This window comes from Quercus robur, chromosome 1 (genome assembly GCF_932294415.1).
Source record: "Quercus robur chromosome 1, dhQueRobu3.1, whole genome shotgun sequence".
NCBI lineage: Eukaryota > Viridiplantae > Streptophyta > Magnoliopsida > Fagales > Fagaceae > Quercus > Quercus robur.
In genome coordinates this window covers 7,125,680-7,146,550 of record NC_065534.1, presented here as the reverse complement: position 1 = coordinate 7,146,550, position 20,871 = coordinate 7,125,680, and the positions used below count along the sequence as shown (strand labels likewise).

Sequence of the window (20,871 nt, the reverse complement as noted above, 5' to 3'; positions counted from 1 at the left end):
ACACTCCATTTGCCACATTAGCAATTTTTGTTAAGTGAGTAATGGTAATGACCAAAATGGAACACATTAATTAATTTAAGGACTTAAAGTGGTTAAATGAAAATGTAGGGACCAAAATGGAAACTATGCAAAATATAGGGACTAAAAATGCATTTACGCCTTTATTATTTCGTTTTCCATCATTTGGTTACCAAACAAAGGTAACAACTTCAAAAACTTAATCACTGTATTTTGCCAAACACTTTGAATGTTAAAATTATTTAACACAAAAATTATTTCAACTAAGACTATATTTCCGAGAAATAAGAGTAACGTTTTTAATGATTTAGGAAAAATATATATATATATATATTTTTTTAATTTAGGAACCAAAAAAAAAAAAAAAAAAAAACTTTATAAAAACATTAAGGATGAAAATAACTTTGTTAGGTTCTAAAGATTTAGATTAAATGTTTAGAATCATAGTTGTAATGTGTTGGCAAACCGAGAGTAAAACATGTCTAGTCTAAGTGTTAGTGTGCTTAAGTAAGTGTGTTTCAAGATTTCAAAGTCTAGTTGATTGCAAAAAAGAGAAATCAAGATTTGCCTTTCTTGACCGATCGAAAATAGACCGGACTGATCGAAAATTGCAGATAGGGTTTTCTGCAAAAGGTTATTTCAGTCCAATCACAACAAAAATGTTTAGGGTTTCACTTAAACTTCTCCACATATAAAAAGAAAACCCTAGTTACATTTTGGAGACTTTTTAAAGACATGTGTGTTACTCTTTGTGAGATTTAAGAGGTTCTGTACCTTCTAACTATACAAGATTCTATCGAAGCTTAAACTACAATTAAGGATTGGTAAAACTAGTTGTTGCACTCAAGATCAACTACTGATAGTGATCTGAAACCTTTGAGTAGAGTCTCATAGTCACAAGTAAGGATGTGCTTGTGTTGCTGTTAATCCAAGAAGAAAAGGAGTCCGTAAATTCGGAACTTATATGTGGTCGTGTTAGTAAATTACTACATAAGGTAGCATTAGATTTGGGGTTAAATCTTTTGTAAAAACTTCAATTCTCTTATAGTGGATTTGGTTTACCTTGAGGATAATTAGGTCAAATTCTCCCCAAGTTTTTACCTTGAAACGAGTTAGTTTCTTTAGTTTTCCTAGGTAACCATATCGTGCTATTATTTACTTTTCCACAACTTTGCATGATATGATTATTTGTATTTAACCTAGATCTGAAATATACTCTAAGTAATCACTTGGCTAATATATTAGGTTAAACAATCAGTTTAAGGACTCTAAACAAACTCTCAAACTTTTTTTTGCATAAATTATAATTTGGAGATATATAATTATATCTACTATATTTAGTCTCAAACAAATCTTAAATAAATTTTTAGCAAGTGATATTTTTCAAATCTCCTCTAGAATATATCCTTGCTTAAGAAGTGTTTTGTTTTATTTGTTTTAGCTTCCATCACATTACATTTTATATGGACATCATATTTATATGAAATTTTGTTTAATTGCTTATATATATATTGTTACTTATTTTAATTAGTTAACAATTTTAAATTAACTTTGCTTTCATTTTTTTTAATCTTGTCCTCTAAAACTAAAATCTTGGCTCCCACACTTTATATATGTATTCATTCAACAAAATGAATTTAATGCAACAAAATCTAAAAAAGGTTTCTCTCCTTTTCATTTCTTTTTCTATTCAACCTTCTATTTTTTAATTTGTGACCAATGATCATGTCTGTATTTGTTCAATGTACGTGTTAGTGGTTGTTTTTGTTTAAAACTTTTTGTAATTTGATTATTGCTATATATTGAAAATGAAATAATCTAATTCGTGCCATTGAAGATTAATCTAGTTCATGCCAATGAAGATGAGGAAATCCAACTTATTTTTTGTCCAAATCTGCCATCTGACACAAAAGTTCTCAACCAACAATCTACATTCGCAAAATACACATTTCTAACTTCAAATAGAAATGCTATAAGGAACTCCTTTTCCAGTCACTCCAGGTGGTGAGAATGGCTTCAAGAGCTCATATGGCACAACCCCAGCTCCACTTCTGTTCTTCAAATCCCTATTTGCATTCCTCTCATCAATAGTCCCCTCAAGCTCCTTCAACCTCCCACTAAACTTTTCAAAGGCTCCCTTTATAAACTGGTCCTCAGACCATGCTGGCTCTATTTTCTCACCTAGATACTCCTCATCAGGTGAATGGTTCGATAGTACATCCAAAATAGCCATAATTCTTGTTGCTTGAATTTGTGAAGGGAAGCATTGTAAGAGTGCACCTTCAGGCTTTTTCAAGAAGTTGTCCCAAAACTCTTTAGAAGGCTCTTCAGTGGGCATATTGGTTCTAGCAATGGTAGGTCGGTTAGGGAAATATGCACCATAAGCATACTGTCCAAAGTTCACGGCTGCATGGTGACCGGATACCACCCACACGATTGTTGTGATGATTTCGATGAGGTCTTTCGGGGTTTTGAGGACTGGCCACCATGGTTCGTCCTTCTTGTCAGCATGACCTTCAGTTCGAATCTCATTCCACCATGCTTGGAGCTCTTGATCAGATGTTATAAGGCTAGGGTTAGGGTAGTAGTGGTTGACATATTCACTAACCCACTCTTTGATAGCATCCCAAAGGAGAAGGCCATCATTGGCAAAAGGGTAGTCCTCAATTGAGAGCTTTAGACCATGTGGAGCAGTTGGATCCTCAACAGCCATTCCCCTGTAAAGTAACAATGTTAGTATATCAGTTAGTCCTCTAATGGAGAGTAAGCTATGAAATGGGGTGTCAATTGTAATACAATTAAAATTGCTAATATTGCTCCTTTTGATTGCCAAGAACTTGTAAGGGAAACTCACAAAAATGAAAATTTTTAAAATGTTATTATGGATATTACAAATTTTACTAAATAAAAGTTTTAAAAAAAATGTGCACGTATCACAAAATAGTTATTCAAATATTTAATATACGTGGAATTAGTACCTATCATAATTATTGTCATGTCGGTTTGTAATCATTTTGTAATAAATTTTTGAAAGCAATCAATACATGTAGTCTACTTTGAATAGTATGTTGAAAATTCATAACTAACAAGTTGTGGTCGGAAACGTATAATAAGCGTAAATTCACTTGGTGTCATAGACAATGACATAAGGTTTGACTCAATGAATTATTACTTGTTTAAGAAATGTTTGTTTTCAAATTTACCTGCTAATTAAGTCAGCTGGTAATGCCTGCAAATTGAACTGCCATTGTTTGTCATAGGCAACCGAGCTAAACTCCAAGGAGTATTTGCCAGGTGAGAATGAGCTCTCAATGATCCCTCCGGCATTGATAAGTGCTTCTCGAGCAAGGGCATTAATCTCCATAGTGTACCGAAAATGAGGGTGCAACAGTCTATAAATTGGGTGCATCACACTAAGTTGCCTATTTGTTGCAATTATATAAGGTTCTGTAGCACAATGAGTCCTTAGCCTGCAAAAGAGACGAAGAAAATCCCTTCTTAATAGATTATTTCTCAAGGCCACTCAATATATATATATATATATATATAATTTTAATACATGCATGGACTTGTTTGTAGGTGTACATATTTCTCTTTTTTAACTACACTTCTTGTTGAATTTCTCACCCCAAAATTAGGGTCAAGTCCCATGAGGTTATTTGGAATAGAATCTTCTCTAAAGTCTAAACTTGAAATGAAGAGAATTCATATTTCATGATTAAATTCATAGGTAGAATGGTAAGGCTCACATCACACTTTCAGAGAGAGAAATGTGCATGGCCCCCAAACTTTTCTGAAGGCAGTTAAGAATAGATTTGAGGTATAGATGCTAGAAATTATTTTAACTAACTAATGCAGCTCCTTTCACATAAAGATGAACAAATGCAAAATCAAAATTTACAAGTGGAACATACCAGTGACTAACAAGTTGGTGATAACCAGAATCGTGGGCAAGCACATGAGCTTTGGCCAGCCTCCAAAGCCAGACACCAGTAGCATCCCAAGTAGGAAGGTAGACATCTTTCCATTGTGGCTTCCCATCCATTGGTGGCCGAGTCAACTCAATGGCCAGTGGCCTTAATGTGCCATTTGGGGTTAGGAAGAAGAGCGTCCGTGATCCATACAGAGTTGTGCCTTTAATTTCTCTTACTTTGCTCACATATGGCAATAATAGATCATGGTAATCTAGAATAAACAACTTCTTATTTTTTATGGCCTACATGAATTCAATTTATAAAAAATTTTGTGTCAGAGATAGAACCAATTATATATATATATATATATATATTAATGATGCATATAATTAATATTCTAAAAATGATATTGTGTTACCTCATTCACTGTCATGAAACCTTTGATCTCTCGTTCAATCAATTCTGTTGTGATGACTGATTCTGCTGGGCCATAGATCTTTGGGTCAAGTTGACTTTTCAATGGCCATTCCTGTTGGAATATACAAGTTGTGTCCAAATTAATTAAATGGTTAATATAACATAATTAAGCCAAACTAATTAACTAAAGTTTTTGGATAAAGTGTTCTTATATATTATATTAACCTTTCAATTAGAATCTCCCAAAAATCCCCAACAATTCCTTTCAAGGAAATACTCGATCTTAGTTTTGCATTTGTGTTAGTTTTTTTTTCAACTATACTTTAATTGTTACAACAGGTAGAAGAAGGAGATTCGAAACCAACAAAATACCAAGACACAAGGTTTTTGGCTACTCAATGTGTTTGTTAACCTCTAATTAAAGCTAAACCACATGTGTTGCCTATGATTATATGTTCCAATTATCACTTATATTCCATCCAATTTCTTTGATGCTTAAATATGCTCCATGCTATCATGGTATATGTCCACAAATCATACCGTGACCAACTTTATGCTATATGGGTTGAGACCAGCAAGAGTCTGCCTAGCGAACTCCTCATCCCTAAACCAAAAGAATTTGTCTCCTGCATGTGTAGAAACCACTATTTAGAGAAAGTGTAATAGAGAGGAAAGACTATTCAAAGATAAGTTTTATGTGTATGTTTTCTCACTCTCCATTGTTTCTGGTGTCTCAAACCGCAACAAACCATCTTCAGCATCATTGATAGCCTTGATAAGCCTAGGCAAGAGGGTACTGAAAAATCCTGTTTTTTGGTTTTTAAGAGGTGGCAAATTAATCCCTTCATTGAAAAGTGAATCAATGGCCGTGAAGTAGGGGAATCCAAGGTCAGCATCAATGATAGCAGTCTCTAAAGATGGCACCAATGCATGGATCACTGAGTACACCGCCTTTGCTGAGAATGTTAGTTGTTTTACTTCTGCGAAGCATTCATCTCTGGGAACATATACACTGCTGCTCCGTTCCTCCGACAATGGATCTACATACAAAGTAATTGTTGTTAGGATACAAAGTGTAAAATAAATAGAGGGCTACATTTACTCGTACCGATCGATATTTTATTTTATATTTTCTTGAAACCCTAACAAAAGCCTATTTTTTAAAACATATGAATGATGGGTTAAATTTACATGATCATGATATTTTATTTTGCTCTATTTATTCTTTCTTCTCCTAAAGCCCTAGCATATTGGAAAACCCTAGATGCATCTCACTGATTTTCAAAACCTGAGGGGCCATTGACCCCTGTTCAACCCTCCCATGTTAGATTTTTTCCCCCTTTTTTTTTGTTCGGTAAATCTGTATTTCAAGAATCTCTTTTAGCTTCAGTTTCAAACTTTCAAAGCTCAGTCAAGGAAAAATCTTTTTCTGGTCCATTGGAAGTCTGTTAGTTCTTGGAATACACATTGACCAACAATTTTCTCACAGACTTTAGACCTCTTTACCATTTGAAAAAGAAAAATGTCCTGTTAGATAGAATTATTGTAAGCAGTGTGATAACCTTGTATTGTCAATTGGGATAATTCTTTTTGTAATTGCACCAATTATATAATTTTTGTGGGATTAATAGTATTTTTTTAACAAAAATTAGATTCACTTACAATTTATAAGATAGTATAATTGAATGAGAGATGACATGCATTGAGAGATACTCTTGATATCATCGACAATCAATGAGGCAATCACACACAACACTGTAATGAATTATTGATTAAGATGGAAATTTTTATCAAATAGAATATAGAATTAATTAGAATATGAATTACAATAATATAGGAATTATTTAAAAATTTTATTTAGTTAGAATTCAGTCATTGAAGAAAAAAGGACTCCACCACTGTAAAAGGAGGGCAATAATTTTATCATAAAAGGGAAAGAATTTTTGAGGAAACCCTTAAATTATGTCCTTTTTTATTTCTTTTTTTACTTCATATTTATCTTTCTACCTACATTCCGGACAATGATATATATGAAAGCAACCCAGCTAGACTACGAAGCATAAGTCTCCTCATTAAAGTTAGGTCATTCAACAAATTCAAATGATGACAAGCTATACGATAGCTAACCTAGAAGTAAATATCTGGTTCTCTTAAAAACTAACAGGATAGATTGATTGGCCATTCCATGTTCAGGTGATGGTGCTTTCTGAAAAAGAAATATCAGAGAAACACATTGAAATTCTCTTCTAAATGACAAGATTAGAAAAGAATCAATCCAGTAAAAACAAAATGAGATATTTTTCCTTATATATATATATAAAAAGAAAAAAAGAGAGATATTTTTCAGTTAGGGTCTTTTGGATACAACTTATTTTTGCTGAAACTGAAAATTGAAAACACTGTAGCAAAATAATTTTTAAATGTGTGAATAGTACCATGGGACCCATTTTTAATTAAAATTTGGGTAAAAAAAGATGTTTGTGGGTCCCATGAACAGTACACGGGACCCACAAACAGTGCCATTTCAGATCAATATGTGGCCGTCCAAGTGCTAGTGGGTCCCGTGCACTGTGCACGGGACCCACTGACAGGTTTGTCCCCCACGTGAAACCAACTTCAGGTAAAAAAAAAAAAAAAAAAGGAGAAAACGTGAAGGAGAAAAACGCAACGTGAATAAGCTGAATACAAACATACACTTACTATCAAGCAATCAAAATCAAAATTAAACTCAATTTACCATATATTAAACTTATCGCTAAATAATATGTATTTAATTAATAAATAAATATATAGAAATTGTAGAAAAATACCAAATATAATTTACTATATAAAAAAAATGCTTTAATATTAGGTTGTTTTAGTCCAATAAAACTAGATATATATCATACGAATAATTGGTTTGTATTTTATTCTCAAAAAAAGGGTTTGTCTTTAATTAATATATGTAACAATGTAAAAGTAATTACATTACTAAATGTGGAAAAGTCAAGACTGTAAAAGAAAAAATCCAATATTTTGGTTTTACTATTAGACACTACGTCAGATAACGTACAAACTTAGAGAGCTACAAGACAAATCTAGCATGATAGGTTTACATGTCCCGCGTGATATAAGTGTCATGTCATTTTATTTTTTTATTTTTTAAGGAACAAGTGTCATGTCTTTAACCAGGACAAAATAAGTGTCATGCAGGTCTAAACTGTCACAAAGATTATCCGAATTCTATTATTATTATTCTCTTTCTTTTAAGAAAAAAATTGTTTTATATTTTTGTTTTTATGAAATGCACCACTTTTAAGTATGCGAGCTCTAAGATGGGTGTAGAAAATACCATCTCTTTTTAAACCACACCTTAACTAGATCCTTACTGTTATTATTGCTCTCTCTCTTTTAAGGAAAAATTATCTTGTATTTTAGTTTCAAAAAAAAAAAATTATCTTGTATTTTTGTCTTATGAAATGCGCCTTTTGTAAGTATGCGAGCTCTAAGCTGGGTGTAGAAGGTACCATCTCTTTTTAAACCACACCTTAAAAATGAAAGAAGAAGAAAAAAATGCATAGTAATTTGGCACCTGTTTTAGACCTAGGCCGCCCAGTCCTGCAACGTCTAGGATAGGGGTGCTCTTTGCCACCGAGTACAGGTCTTTTAAGATCCACACTACTATCAGGATTTCCGATATCATTGTACACATCGTAGTCGTATATTCTCTCAAAGCTCTTACGTTCTCCTTGGCCATTGCCTCGCAAAATCTCAAGTTCTGTTTCTCTTAACCTGCATAGCCCACTTGGTGTCTGTGATGGCAAGTATGACTGTTCCACATTGATGATATATGTGTGAGTGTCACAATCCAAAAAATATATATATCAACAAGAAGTGTTAAAAAGAGACAACATTTACATTAATTGCTTTGTTACATTATGAAATATGCATGAAATATTTATTATATTTGGTATCAAAAACTCAAATGATTTGTATGGAATTATATTGACATCCCTTAGGTTTTATATATTCATAATCAAGCCTCATGAGTTATCCATTATGGCATCATCCCATTGTTTTAATAGACTGCTTCTGTCCACCCTCTGTTAAAAATTATTAGGGAAATCAGAAACATGAGATTTACATATATGCACTCACTCATCCATATCTCTATATCTGATCATACCTGCTTATTCTCAAATATATGACTAACTTTCATCAATGGTTTTATATAATGGAAAGTAATTTATTTGACTAATTCTCATATGACTATCTTTCATTAATGATGTAACAGAAGTGGTTAAAAATAATTTATTTAAATAATTAGATATCTTATGGCTGTGATTAAATTAATTTAAAAAGAGAGTATCAATTGAATTATGTATTATAATAATAAAAACATAAATAAGTGATATTTTACTCCTTTTATTTGGGTAAAATACAAAAATTATCCTTAATGTTTAGGCTAATGTCAAGTATGTACTACTCAAAGTTTTCAAAAATATCCAATTTGTCCCCTAAACACAAACTGCACTTAGTATTATTTATGTTCATTTTCATAAAGCTAATTTATGGTTAAGTTAATTGTAACAATACAGTCCCACGGAGATGGGCATCAACCAAAAATGAAGAAGTAGAAGAATGTTTCAAGGAACTAAATAACTTTGAAACGATGTTTAGAATTATTGAACTTAGGGTTAAATTGGATATTTATGAAATTTTGGATAATGTCTCACATTAGTCCAAACATTAGCTAGGGATCAATTTTTTTTATCCTTTTATTTTTATGCCAGTATTTTACATCTTTTTCATTTTAAATCTTTTTTCTTTTTTTAAATCTGATTAAAAAGATTTGCTTTAATGAAATAAATCATAAAAAAGATTGGTCATAAACACAATACAATAAGTAAGGGTTCGTTTGGATATCGCTGATTTTACTGAAAACTGAAAACACTGTATCAAATAATTTTAAACGCCAGCTGATTATTTTTGGGGCCAACTACTATAGCTTAGTTGAAAGTATTTAAGCTACGCGTTTTTGCTTTTTTTTTTATTCACTCCTCTCCCACCCTAATGCCTGTCTTTGAGAAGAGAAGTCCACGCCGACCAGAGAAATCCATGAGGAAGACAACCCAGTCTGAAGTAGGTAAAGAGCTCAAAAGAGAAATCCACAAGGAAGACAACCCAATCTAACGTCGGCGAAGATTGGGTTCCCTTTGGTTTACTCTTCCTTCGATAAACCCATTTCACCCTCTTCCAATTTCACTCCTCTCCCACCCTAACACCTTTCTTGGTTCACTTCGTTTTGTTTTTGTTTACTGGTTACAATGGCAAAGTGGGTTTTGTTTGGTTTGGTTTTGTGGGTTTTATTGATTGAGGTTTGGCTAGGGTTTTGGTCTTATGAAGATCTAATGTTTTAGTTTCTTGATTTGGGAACTCGGTGGTGGTGGATGGGTTGATCCGCGGTGGGTTTGATGGGTTGATCGGCAGTGGGTTTGATGGGTTTGATATAGGAACTCGGTGGTTGAGATTGGTGATGGGTTTGATTTGCGTTTGATGGGTCTATCCATTTGATGGGTTTGATTTGGTTTTGGTTTCATTCGAATTTGATAGGTTTGATTTGGTTTTGGTTTCATATGGGTTTGATGGGTAGATCGGTTTTGATTTTTTTTTCATATGAGTTTGATAGGTTTAATCTCAGATTGGTGGCTTCTATCTTGGTTTTGGTTTCACTGTTTTGATCTTCTGTTTTGATGGGTTTGCTAGGTTTTAAGAACATGAATAGTCGTGTTCTTCCAAAACGGATACTTCCAAAACGGTTTTGGTTTCATTGTTTTGTTAGGTTTGCTGGGTTTGCTAGGAAGAACACAAAGAACAAGTTCTTTAAAAAAAAAATAATGAAAAGAAAAGGAACAGTACACGCATGCTAGTACACGAACTAAAGAATTATTGAAAAGGTGTATTGAGGAAAAAACAGCTACGTATTTTAGTTCCAGGTACTGTAGCCGTGGGTCCCACACGCTGAACATCCCAAAAAGCTGAAAACGCTGTATCCAAACGGATACTAAGGGTCCGTTTGGATACAATTTATTTTGCTAAAAATTGAAAATACTGTAGTAAAATAATTTTTAAATGTGTGAATAGTGCTGTAGAACCCATGAACAGTGTACTTTGTCTCCAGCACAGTGAATCCATGTGCATGAACAGTGCGGTTACTGTTCATACGCACTAGAAAAAAGAAACAAAAAGAAAAAAAAAATAACAATATGCAAAAAACACAAACATGAATCCAAACACTCACTAAGGATGTGTTTGGATACCACTTATTACTGAAAATTGAAAACATTATAGCAAAATAATTTTTAAATACATGAATAGTATCGTGGGACCCAGTTTTAAAATTATTTTTGTTAAAAAAAGTACTTGTAAGTCTCATAAACAGTACACAGGACCCACTAAAAAAAAGGTGAGACGCAGCAGAAAATCTAAACATACACTAAATCAAACACAAATGGTGGACCCCTGGTTATCACTATAATTATGGCACCTGTCATCAGGATTGTCCTTGGCATTTGATTTTTCTATCTATCCTAATTGATAGGATGGAGATAAGATTTCATATTTCTTCCTGCCATCCCAGTGGTCCAGTAACCTCAGTGATTTTGATGGGTGATGCATTGAAAAATCTAATCATAATTCTGTGACTTGTGGTTGAATGCCTGGTTCATAATTTTGAAAAAAACTTGTGGTCCAATTGATTTTTATTCCCTAAGAATGTAATATCTTCTAACAATTGTTAAACATAGTTTATGATAATTGATATATGATTTTTTTTTAAATGATGTCAACACTAAACTCAATTAAAAATAGTGTTACTTCAATTATGACATGTAATATAAATAGTTGTGAAAAAAAAAAAAAAGGTTAGAAAAATGGTATTCCTAATATTACTTTTTCTCCTTTAAAACAACTAGGTTTTTTTTTTTTTTTTTTTTTTTTTTTTTTTTTTTTTTTTGAGAAACTTAAAACAACTAGGTTTTGAATCTATGGCTTATGACAAAAATAAACCATGCATAGCAGTTTAATTGGCTTTTAAGAAAATATTAATAAATGTCTTAAGAGCACACATCAATCGTTCATTTTAGAAAAGCTTTTATGAAGAATTGAAAAAACTATCAAAACAGGTAATTACTTTTTTTATTTTTTTATAAAAAAGTTTCTAAAATAGTTTACTAATGTATGTCATAAGGCACATATTAACATATCCCAAGATTTTATTAATATATGCCTAAAAGGAGGACCAACTTCACAAATAATCACATGTATGAGTTTAACTTAGGCAGCAAAACATGAGCAAATAAAGGCATGTTTGGTTGCGTCCATCATTTTTTTGGTTAATTAAATTAAACAATATAATATGTATTTTTATAACACCTTCTAATTTACAGATATTTTTATAATATTTAAACAATATTATTAAAAGAACATGATCCAAAAAGATCTCAGCTTTGACAGGGTACTTTGCCCCAAAAGAAAAAAAAAAAAAGAGGCGCTTTAAGTTTTTAACAGAGTACTGGTAGTACTATATAAATCTCAAAAGATGCGAACACTATTCATGAAATGGGATTCACCGTTCATTTAATGACTTTTTTTTTTTGGATGGGATTCATTTAATGACTTTTGTTACGTACAAAGGAGTAAGAAATTGACAAGCATATATAGCCAATGAACTTGAATACCAACGATATGTCGCCGTCAACAGAAACATTTTCTTGTCCTGGGGTGAACTTATGATGAAATTCCATTTTCTTTTTTCTTTTTATGGAGAATTCAGTTGCTCCGAGCAAGAGAAATTAATTAATCGATGTAAAGTTTTTTATGATAGAATAAAAAAATTGGGATTCAAATCTTGTTTTACACCAAAAATTAATTGGTGTATTAACTTGATAAAAAAAAATTGTTATAAAATTAACATTATAAATTAAAATTCTATCATTTTTTTTTATAAAAAAAAATATATGCAAGCCAGAAAGGACAATTAGAGAATAGAGAGTTGGCCCCCTAAACTGCAAAAGAGTTCTATTCAACAAACAATAATTGCATATGTTGTTCATTTATCTAGCTGAATAATTTAGAGTTATTGAGGGGAAAAAAATAGAGAAAGTAGGAAATTGTTACTCTATTTTTTATTTTATTACTCGCAAAATTATCTTAATCTCATGCCAATCCATTACTTTAAGTACTTAATGAGCCAAGGTCTGTTTAGGAGAAAGGGAAAAAATAAAAATAGAAAAGTTTACACTATCTTTTGTGGAAAACAAAATAATTATGCAACTGTTTCCGCATGGTCCAAAAGAAAGGGGAAAAAAAAGTGTGATATAGTGACAATAACACAATCATATAGGCTAACTATTCAGAAAGCATCTCATAAAAAAAAATAAAAAAAAAGGCTTGTGATGAAGTGACCATAAAAGAACTGTAGACATTATCTTCCTATATTTTGATTTTTTGAGAGATTGTTTTGATCTGAGTATTATTGGGTTTGCTTGTATCATTTCTTATTTGATGAAAATTATGACCAAAAATTTAATGAGAATTGTGCTGGATTATAGAGGAGAAAAGAAATGTATAGAAAACAAATTCTCCGGGTCCACATTCTGCAATCCGGCCAATTTGGGCGGAAAAGGAAGCAGAAAAACCCAAATAAAAAAGTGGAGTCCACATTTTTGACTTTTTATGGCTTGAATTTTCACTTTTGTTCTTATATTTTATATCTCTCTCCCAATATTTCTCTTCCTAATTTATGTGGGCATAAAAGTAGAAATAATAATTTTTCTTTTTCTTTTCTTTTTCCTCTTCAAGTCAAACAAAGGATTACTTCTTTCTTTTCTCATTTTCTCCCCATTTCCAAACATATAAAAGAAAGTGTTTTCTTTTCCTTTTCTCCTCTCTTACTTTTCCTTTCACTTTTACTTCTTTTCCTTTCTCTTGAAACCAAGAGACCTCTGTTTATCTCTCATGTCAAAAATAAGAGTACATTTGCTTCCCCTTGAGAAACAAACAAAATGCACACTGTAGGTGATTGACTAAAGCTGTTCTTGTTACTCTCTTTCTTTTCTTTTCTTTTTCTTTTTTTTTTTCTGAATAAAAAAAAATACCATGTTAAGGAAAGAAATCAATGAATATAATATATTCCTTATTTGCAATTATTTCCACAATTGTATCTCTTCATTTATATAAAGTTATTATGAAGAAATTATAAAATTTCATAATAGCTTAAATTCTTTTCATTTCTTTTAATAATATTTTTCTTTAACCGAATTATTTTTACTTTTACTTGTTTTGACCTTTTATCCTTTGATTATATATTTTTTTGATAAGTTAAACTTAATATTTTTTTTTAATTTATCATCGAGATAATTGTTTGAATATTGACTCTATCTATTTATAAAATGTAATTTAAGGGTTTGATCCTAAAAAAAAAAAAATTGTTGAGCACATTATGTTTATCTTATACAAAGAGTGCTCAATAATTAGTATTGTTTTAAGTATGCCACTAAATGCTTATCTATTTTATTGGTGAATATTTTAAATAATTTTTTTTTGTAATTTTTCAAAAACTGGTTATTGATTGTTAATTTATTTTAGATTTTTGTAACATATTCTTAATTTTTTATTGTATTTTAATTGAGCTTACAATTTTTTTTTTTTTTTTTTTTTGCTTTTAATTGAGCTTACAATTTAACCAATGATCTATTAGTTGAATTAATGATCATAGTTTATAACGGGTTAAGTTCCAGTCTAAATGGAATATCCAGTTTTAATGGAATATCCAGTTTCCTTCTCAAAAGTTCAAGTCTAACTGCCATTGGAATAAAAAGGTGTTTGTCTTTTACCTCCAGCATTGGATTCTTTTTTTTTTTTTGCTGAATTCCAGCATTGGATTCTTATTCCTAATAATTTGTTGACTCATAAATGATAATTATATGAATCAAATCCTTAATTTAAAATATCAATATTCTACTACATTGATGTACAACTACAAGCAAGGTCTTTTTTTTTTTTTTTTTTTTTTCTGCAAGTGGGCAAGCACGTTTTTATAATTATATGTACTTCTGTATGCAATGCATTTATGTTTGTTTGAAGGTGATGTACAAGCATAGTAATTTGATCATGTCTATATGTACTTGTGTAAGCAATTCATTTATATTTGTTTGAAAGTATGGAGTATATATAGAGTCTGGTTAATGTAAACTCTTAGAGCATATGTTAATTATCTATTTTAGAGAATTTTTAAAACCAGTAAATGCTTAAAAGAGGCTGACCTTGTTTGAAAAGAAGACCCTCTTCTGAGGATTGTCATACTTTGAATGCACCCATGAATTACAGTTCACATAAACAGGGCCATTAGAGAAGCCATCAAGGATAATATCCTGAAGATACATCTCATTGTGGTGCTCATTCTCCACATAAACAGCCCCAATCTCTCCAAAATCTACTGGAACTTCAAAGCTTGACTCATATTTCACCACACCGTTCTCTTCGCCCTTCGTCCTGTGTGCGTAACCCTTGATTGTGTCCTTCTCTAATCCCGTCTCTTCAAGAATAAAAAAATTTAGATAGTTTACATAAATAGTCACATCAACATACAGTTCAATAGATGTAGCCTTGAAAGCATACTCTAATACGTACATAAATTAATTGTACATTTATTTTATGTCCTCTATCATTGACACTTAAAACCCAACCTAATTTCTGTATTTCGTACGTTTTTTCCTTTTTTATTTGGGACCGACGTTTTCATCTTTGCATTTTCTATATCTCAGTTTATTGGGACCATATGGGACCATTTGTTAAGGACAGCTAGATTATTGTTATTATTATTTTTTTCATTTTAATGGCAAAGTCATAAACTCATAATGCACTTGAAAATTCATAAGTTGATTATTTCTATCTTTCTCTCTCTCGCTAATCGCTATCTCTCTCCTACATATATAAACAAGCACCAATAACTTACACACACACACATATTGAATTTTCTGAGAGTAAAGATATTGGAAGAATAATCTATCTATTTGGTGGTGAATATCATATTTTGAACAAAAATCTTCAACCTTTAGCGGCTTTATAAATTGTTTGTTGTGAATAAAAACCCTCAACATGGGTGCTCTATCTATGGTCCATCAAATAAAACTTATCACATATTTATTATTATTTTTAATTATTAAAAAAAATTATAACATACTGTGGAATGTAAAATAGAACATTCACTGTAAGATAGAGATTTTTTTTTTTTGATTGTAAGATAGAGAATCTTTGTTCTTGTGCTGTACAAACTCTTGAACTTTATTTTTTTTATATGTTATTAAAATGAAGAAAATTAAAAAATGATACCCGGAACTTCAGCAAAAAGTTTTTCCTTTTAGTTTATAAGGACCCTTTTTCCCTATAAAATAAATAAATAAATAAATAAATAAAGGACTCCTTTAAATTTGATCCAAGGAAATATTTAGAGCTCAAGAGTTATAGATATCTTTCTGCTTGCAGCATATATTCTTAAAATGGGGGCATCGAATTGGTACCCACTTAACTCTAGTCTTCACACATAATATGTAGAATTTGTAAAATAAGTAGAGGAAGAAAACAAAGAAATTCATTGCAAAGAAGAAGGAGAAGGAGAGGAAGAAACTCAATGCAAACAGAAGAAAAAGTAAATAAATAACGAGGAAATTAAAGAATCAAACCAAAACTAAGAGTCGATTTTTTTTTTTTTTTAAAAAAAAAAAAATCAAAATGGAGAAGAAAAACCACAAACTCTTCCTTCAAATTTACGTTCTATATATAATAGCTAAAATATTGCCATATATATGCTTATTTTATTTTCTTGGACCAATACTTACTAGGATCAAGCTCTGCTTGAACGAGCTCCAAGAGAAGGGTTTTACCAAGTAAGTCCTGTATATCATCTAGCCCTCGGTCTATCCCAAGGTTTGTGAGGAACCCACCAACAGTAGGTTTCACAGTTACAATGGCTTTCACAGAAACACTCTTCTCTGTAGAACTTGCCACAGCCTGAGCCTTTATGTTGTTAGGATTGAACCCAACTCGAACAATATGTTTGTTTTTTCTACAGAATGAGTGCATTGAAATGGGAAGTGAAGCATTCAAATTGCCATGGATGAATGGCTTGTGTAACAGGAAGGGAACTTTGGTGGAATTTGGGAGGTGAAGCTGTGGTTTCAGCATTTTTGGTAGTTAGAGAATCTATGGTTAAACTTTAATTTGTGTAAGAGTTTGGTACCTAAGCACTTATTTATATAGACATATTAGATATAGCATGTTAAGAAATACATCCGCGAGATTCATACGCGCTATTGTTTTTCATTTCCACGTGAAATATTTAAGGTTAGAATTGTCAAAGTGAGATTGCAAGAGACTCGGTCTACATTATCCGGACCGAGGTAGGAAGAAAATTAAAAAAAAAACATTTTCAATAGTATAGTTAGGTATAAGCAATTAAAATGAGGTTATTTTCAATTTTCATTTTTCTCATTCATTTCTATGTTTATAAAATTAATATAGTGGTAGAATTATATAATATTTTTTTCATATATATAATTCAATAATTGCAATGGAAAAAATGGAAGGAATTGAATTCTAAATATCTACACTAAAAACACCAAAATGTGAGAACTTTTTTTTTTTTTTTTTTTTTTTTTTTGAGAATCACATGTGCGAACTGATTGAATTACAAGACCTTTAATTTGTTAAAAATAATATTGTTCTAATCTCAACTTGACACATAAATTATTGGAAAAAATTTTGTGTCTTTATTATTTCTTTTTATTCCTCTAAATTTTGGGTTCTTCCAAAAAAGAACTAAAATTCCATTCCCAATCTCCATCCAAAAATAAATCACATTCCCAATCCACAACATCATCCGTTGATTGGCTTGAATAGGCCAGAAGGATTTGGATCTTTCAACCAAATATGTGGTCCTAGCCCCAACGTCACTTGTGTTTAAATTATTTGACGACCTTTTATGAAATTAAAAAGAAAAATAAGGATCAAAATGTGTGAAAACGTGATTTAATTTAAAAATACCAAGTGGTGGCTTCAAAAATATAATAATGTCAAATGGTGGAAGAGACAAAGGAAGATTCGTTAGCATATTATCCTCGTAAATTTTCTAAATAACTACCGCACTAGTATGCAATCAGATATATATAAAAGTAAAATTATATGTGATTCAATTTATTTATTTATTTATTTATTATGTCATGTAAAAAATGTTATTTAAATGTGATTTGTATTGCACGTGGAGAAATTCCAAATACCCTTGAATCCTTGATAATGTAAAAAGTCTGAAAATAAAGAAGAGGAAGGAAAAATCATAATAACCAAAAAAAAAAAACACCTCTATGTAGAGAGATTAAACTGAATTGCCCAGATAAGGACCCACGCAGAGGTGGGCCATGGGCCCCCTCCCCCGACCATTTTGAAAAAAATATAGCACTGTATGATGTCTATGATGTCTATCCTCTCTATGCGATAGACTGATAGTGCAATGTGTTTTGTGTGTGTGAGTTTATTGTGTATTTTTTAAGAAACCATCCTTTATAGTAATGATTGAGTCTTGACTCTTGAATTTGAAAAAAAAGATGGTAAAAAAAGAACAAACAAGATAAAAATAATAGAAAAACTGTAAACTGACAGTCAAAAAGTGAAGCCTATGGGAACTATAGACATGGCAAAAAGGCGGGGCGGGTAAGGGCAGGTTTGCGAGTCAATTGTGTTGTGGGTTGGGTCGGGTCGGGTCGGGTTAGGTTGGATCGATTGACCCGTATTTTTCAATCAAGTTTTTTTTTTTTTTTTTTTGGGAAATAGATGCAATTTATCAATCGTTTATGAGTTCCTCAATTGTGATTAAATTCTCACTAGTGATACTGTTACCAATTACCACTAGACGCTTGATATCCAAATTTGGTACAACTCTTGTTCTAGCTTTCTAGAAGCTAATCTTGGTATAATTTTCGATTTATTTAAAATAGGAAGAGAAAATGAAAATGACAAATAAAGAATCACAAATTATAATGGAGTACAACCAACTAATGTATACATCTAATTTAGTAATTTACCAACATGTATAACATGCACATGCATTGTACACTAATATTAAAGAATTGGGATTCCCTTGCTCCTCAGGCCTCACCAAAGCCAAAAGACACTACGGTGCTGATGTGAACACATCAAAAGCACAATTCGTGCTCCTCTTAAGGATTGAAAGAACTAAGAAGAAAAGAGTAGAGGCACAGACAGTCACAAAGAGAAAAGAGTAGAGGGCAGAGGCGGAGCTGAAAGTGTAGAGGTAGAGAGGCGCAAGCTTGAAACTGAAAAAGGGTGGAAGTGTGAAATGAATAGGGGTGTGCAAAAAACCCACCGACCCGCCAAACCCGATCCAACCCAACCCGGCCCGCCGAGTTGAGTCGGTTTTTAAGGCTTGGTGGGTTGGGTTGGGTTACAAAAAAAATTTTATGGCTGGTCGGGTTGGGTTTGGATTATAAAATTACAAACCCGCCAAACCCGACCTGACCCACCCATATTTAATATATATTTAAAATATATTTTATATTTAATAATTTAAAAAAAAATCAATTGTAGGGCACTTTTATATATATATATATATATATATAAATAATATTTAATAATTTAAAAAAAAACCAACGGTAAAGCAGCATTTCCTTAGTTCCTCCTACTAATACTAATTTAATATATATATATATATATATAATATATTATATAATTAATAAATTTTTTTAAATAGCCAGTTCTTCCTATCCTATATAAAAGTCAATTAGTTCACACAAATCCTAATAAATTACTATTGTTGTTTAGCCATTAGTGTTGTTTGCCTTTAAGGAGTTACATTCATACTAATCTTTAGGTTTTTTTAATATATTAATATTTTTTTTCTACTCAATTTAATAATAATAATAATAAAAAATTGTTAAATCCATGGGTTCAACCCGACCCAATCCGACCCATGTGGGTTGGGTTGGGTTGGACTTATGTGATGGATTGAATTAGGTTGAATTTTTTTTTTACCCACCTTGATGGATTGGGTCAAAAAATCTCCTCAACCCGACTCAATCTAACCCATGCACACCCCTATAAATGAAGGGCAGAGGGCTAGGGGCGCAGCGCAAGAGACGAGCAGAGGAAGTGAGGAACTAACTCACTGAGGAGGCTTTGACGCTTTGGCCCTTGTGGATGTGGCTGTCACATTTCAGACTTCAGTGTTTCACACTTTCACTCTTTCATGTTTGTGAGTCTGTGACTGAATTGTGCCTTTGGTAATTCCGTAATTGGCTTTGGAAGTTTGGACTACAGCTAAGCTAGTCAAGCTCATTAGATTTTTTTCCTTTTTTTAATGGTTGTGTTGTGTAACACTGTAACTTGTGTTGTCTTGTCAAGAGACTAGGTGTCTCATTCTCTTTTGTCAATTTGTCATGGCTGTGGAGGCAATGGAGAGCTGAAGCTTTAATGCTTTATTGGCTGTGATTCGTGAAGCTTTAATGCTTTGTTGACTATTGCATTAGTTTGATTATGGTGCTTTGTGCTTTACATACTTAGGAGGCGTTTGGATCCAGCTGAAAGTGGAGTCTGCGTTTTGCGTTTTATCTTTTTTTTTTTTTTTTTTTTTTTTTTTGCCTGCACCGTTTCTGCTTTAGGGGGACAAGGGTATTGTTCATACACTATTTGACACTGTTCATACACTATTTGGCACTGTTCACAGCTTAAAAAATATTAAAAATGGGTCCCACGATACTATTCACACATTTAAAAATAATTTTGCTACAGTGTTTTCAGTTTTCAGTTTTCAGTTTCAGCAACAATAAGTTCAATCCAAACGGACCCTTAGTATCATGACGATGTAGTTTAAATATGTTTTTAGTGAAATTTTTTTAACAAGTCGGGTCATGGGTTATCCGGGTTGGGTTGGATTGATTTGCAAAAAAGTCAGGTCGGGTCACGGGTCAACCTGTTTTTGCTTCATGTTAAAAAAATCGGGTTCGAATCAGGTATTTTTTGGGTCGAGTCAGAAAATTCTAACTCGTTTGCCGTGTCTAGGAAACTATGAATCAAATATGTGCAATAGTTAGAAATAAATATTATTAATTGATAACGCTTGTTTGTTGGTTTATTTTATGAATTATTAACTATTTTTAGAAAATAATTTATTAACATTAATGTTCTTGTAGCTTTTGGGGTATGTTTGTTTTGTTTATTTTTTGGACTAAATTTTGAAACTATAGAGCTATATAATATGGAAATAATAAAAACTCTTATTTGAATGGTTGATGATGGGAAAATTATCTATAATATTTGATTTTTTAAAGAGAAAAAATTACAAATAATTTGAAGCTGATAATGCAACATTGCCTCTAGTGTTGATGTCCCAATTCATGAAAATTTTCGAACAAAATTCCAAAAAATTACCACCAATTAAATCAGTATCAATCCAAATTGTGAAAATATGAGA

At 31.7% G+C, this 20,871-nt stretch overlaps 1 protein-coding gene across 5 annotated transcripts in view; it reads right to left on the bottom strand.

Annotated features, from left to right (window-relative positions):
- The window catches only part of LOC126718393 (linoleate 13S-lipoxygenase 2-1, chloroplastic-like), a 166,646-nt gene that overhangs the window by 72,275 nt on the left and 73,500 nt on the right, over window positions 1-20,871 (bottom strand). The window contains exons 1-9 of one of the 5 annotated variants that reach the window (XM_050420583.1): window positions 16,229-16,622; window positions 14,654-14,925; window positions 7,921-8,158; window positions 5,063-5,389; window positions 4,890-4,975; window positions 4,351-4,461; window positions 3,933-4,234; window positions 3,222-3,488; window positions 1,850-2,735 (exon numbers count right to left, since the gene is read on the bottom strand). In XM_050420583.1, the coding sequence (XP_050276540.1) occupies window positions 1,976-2,735; window positions 3,222-3,488; window positions 3,933-4,234; window positions 4,351-4,461; window positions 4,890-4,975; window positions 5,063-5,389; window positions 7,921-8,158; window positions 14,654-14,925; window positions 16,229-16,574 (2,709 nt within the window). In that variant the 5' untranslated portion in view covers window positions 16,575-16,622 and the 3' untranslated portion in view covers window positions 1,850-1,975. Of the gene's footprint in view, window positions 1-1,849; window positions 2,736-3,221; window positions 3,489-3,932; window positions 4,235-4,350; window positions 4,462-4,889; window positions 4,976-5,062; window positions 5,390-7,920; window positions 8,159-14,653; window positions 14,926-16,228; window positions 16,640-20,871 lie in introns of those variants that run through there. The other 4 variants (XM_050420557.1, XM_050420548.1, XM_050420615.1 and 1 more) reach the window with 4 other exon arrangements.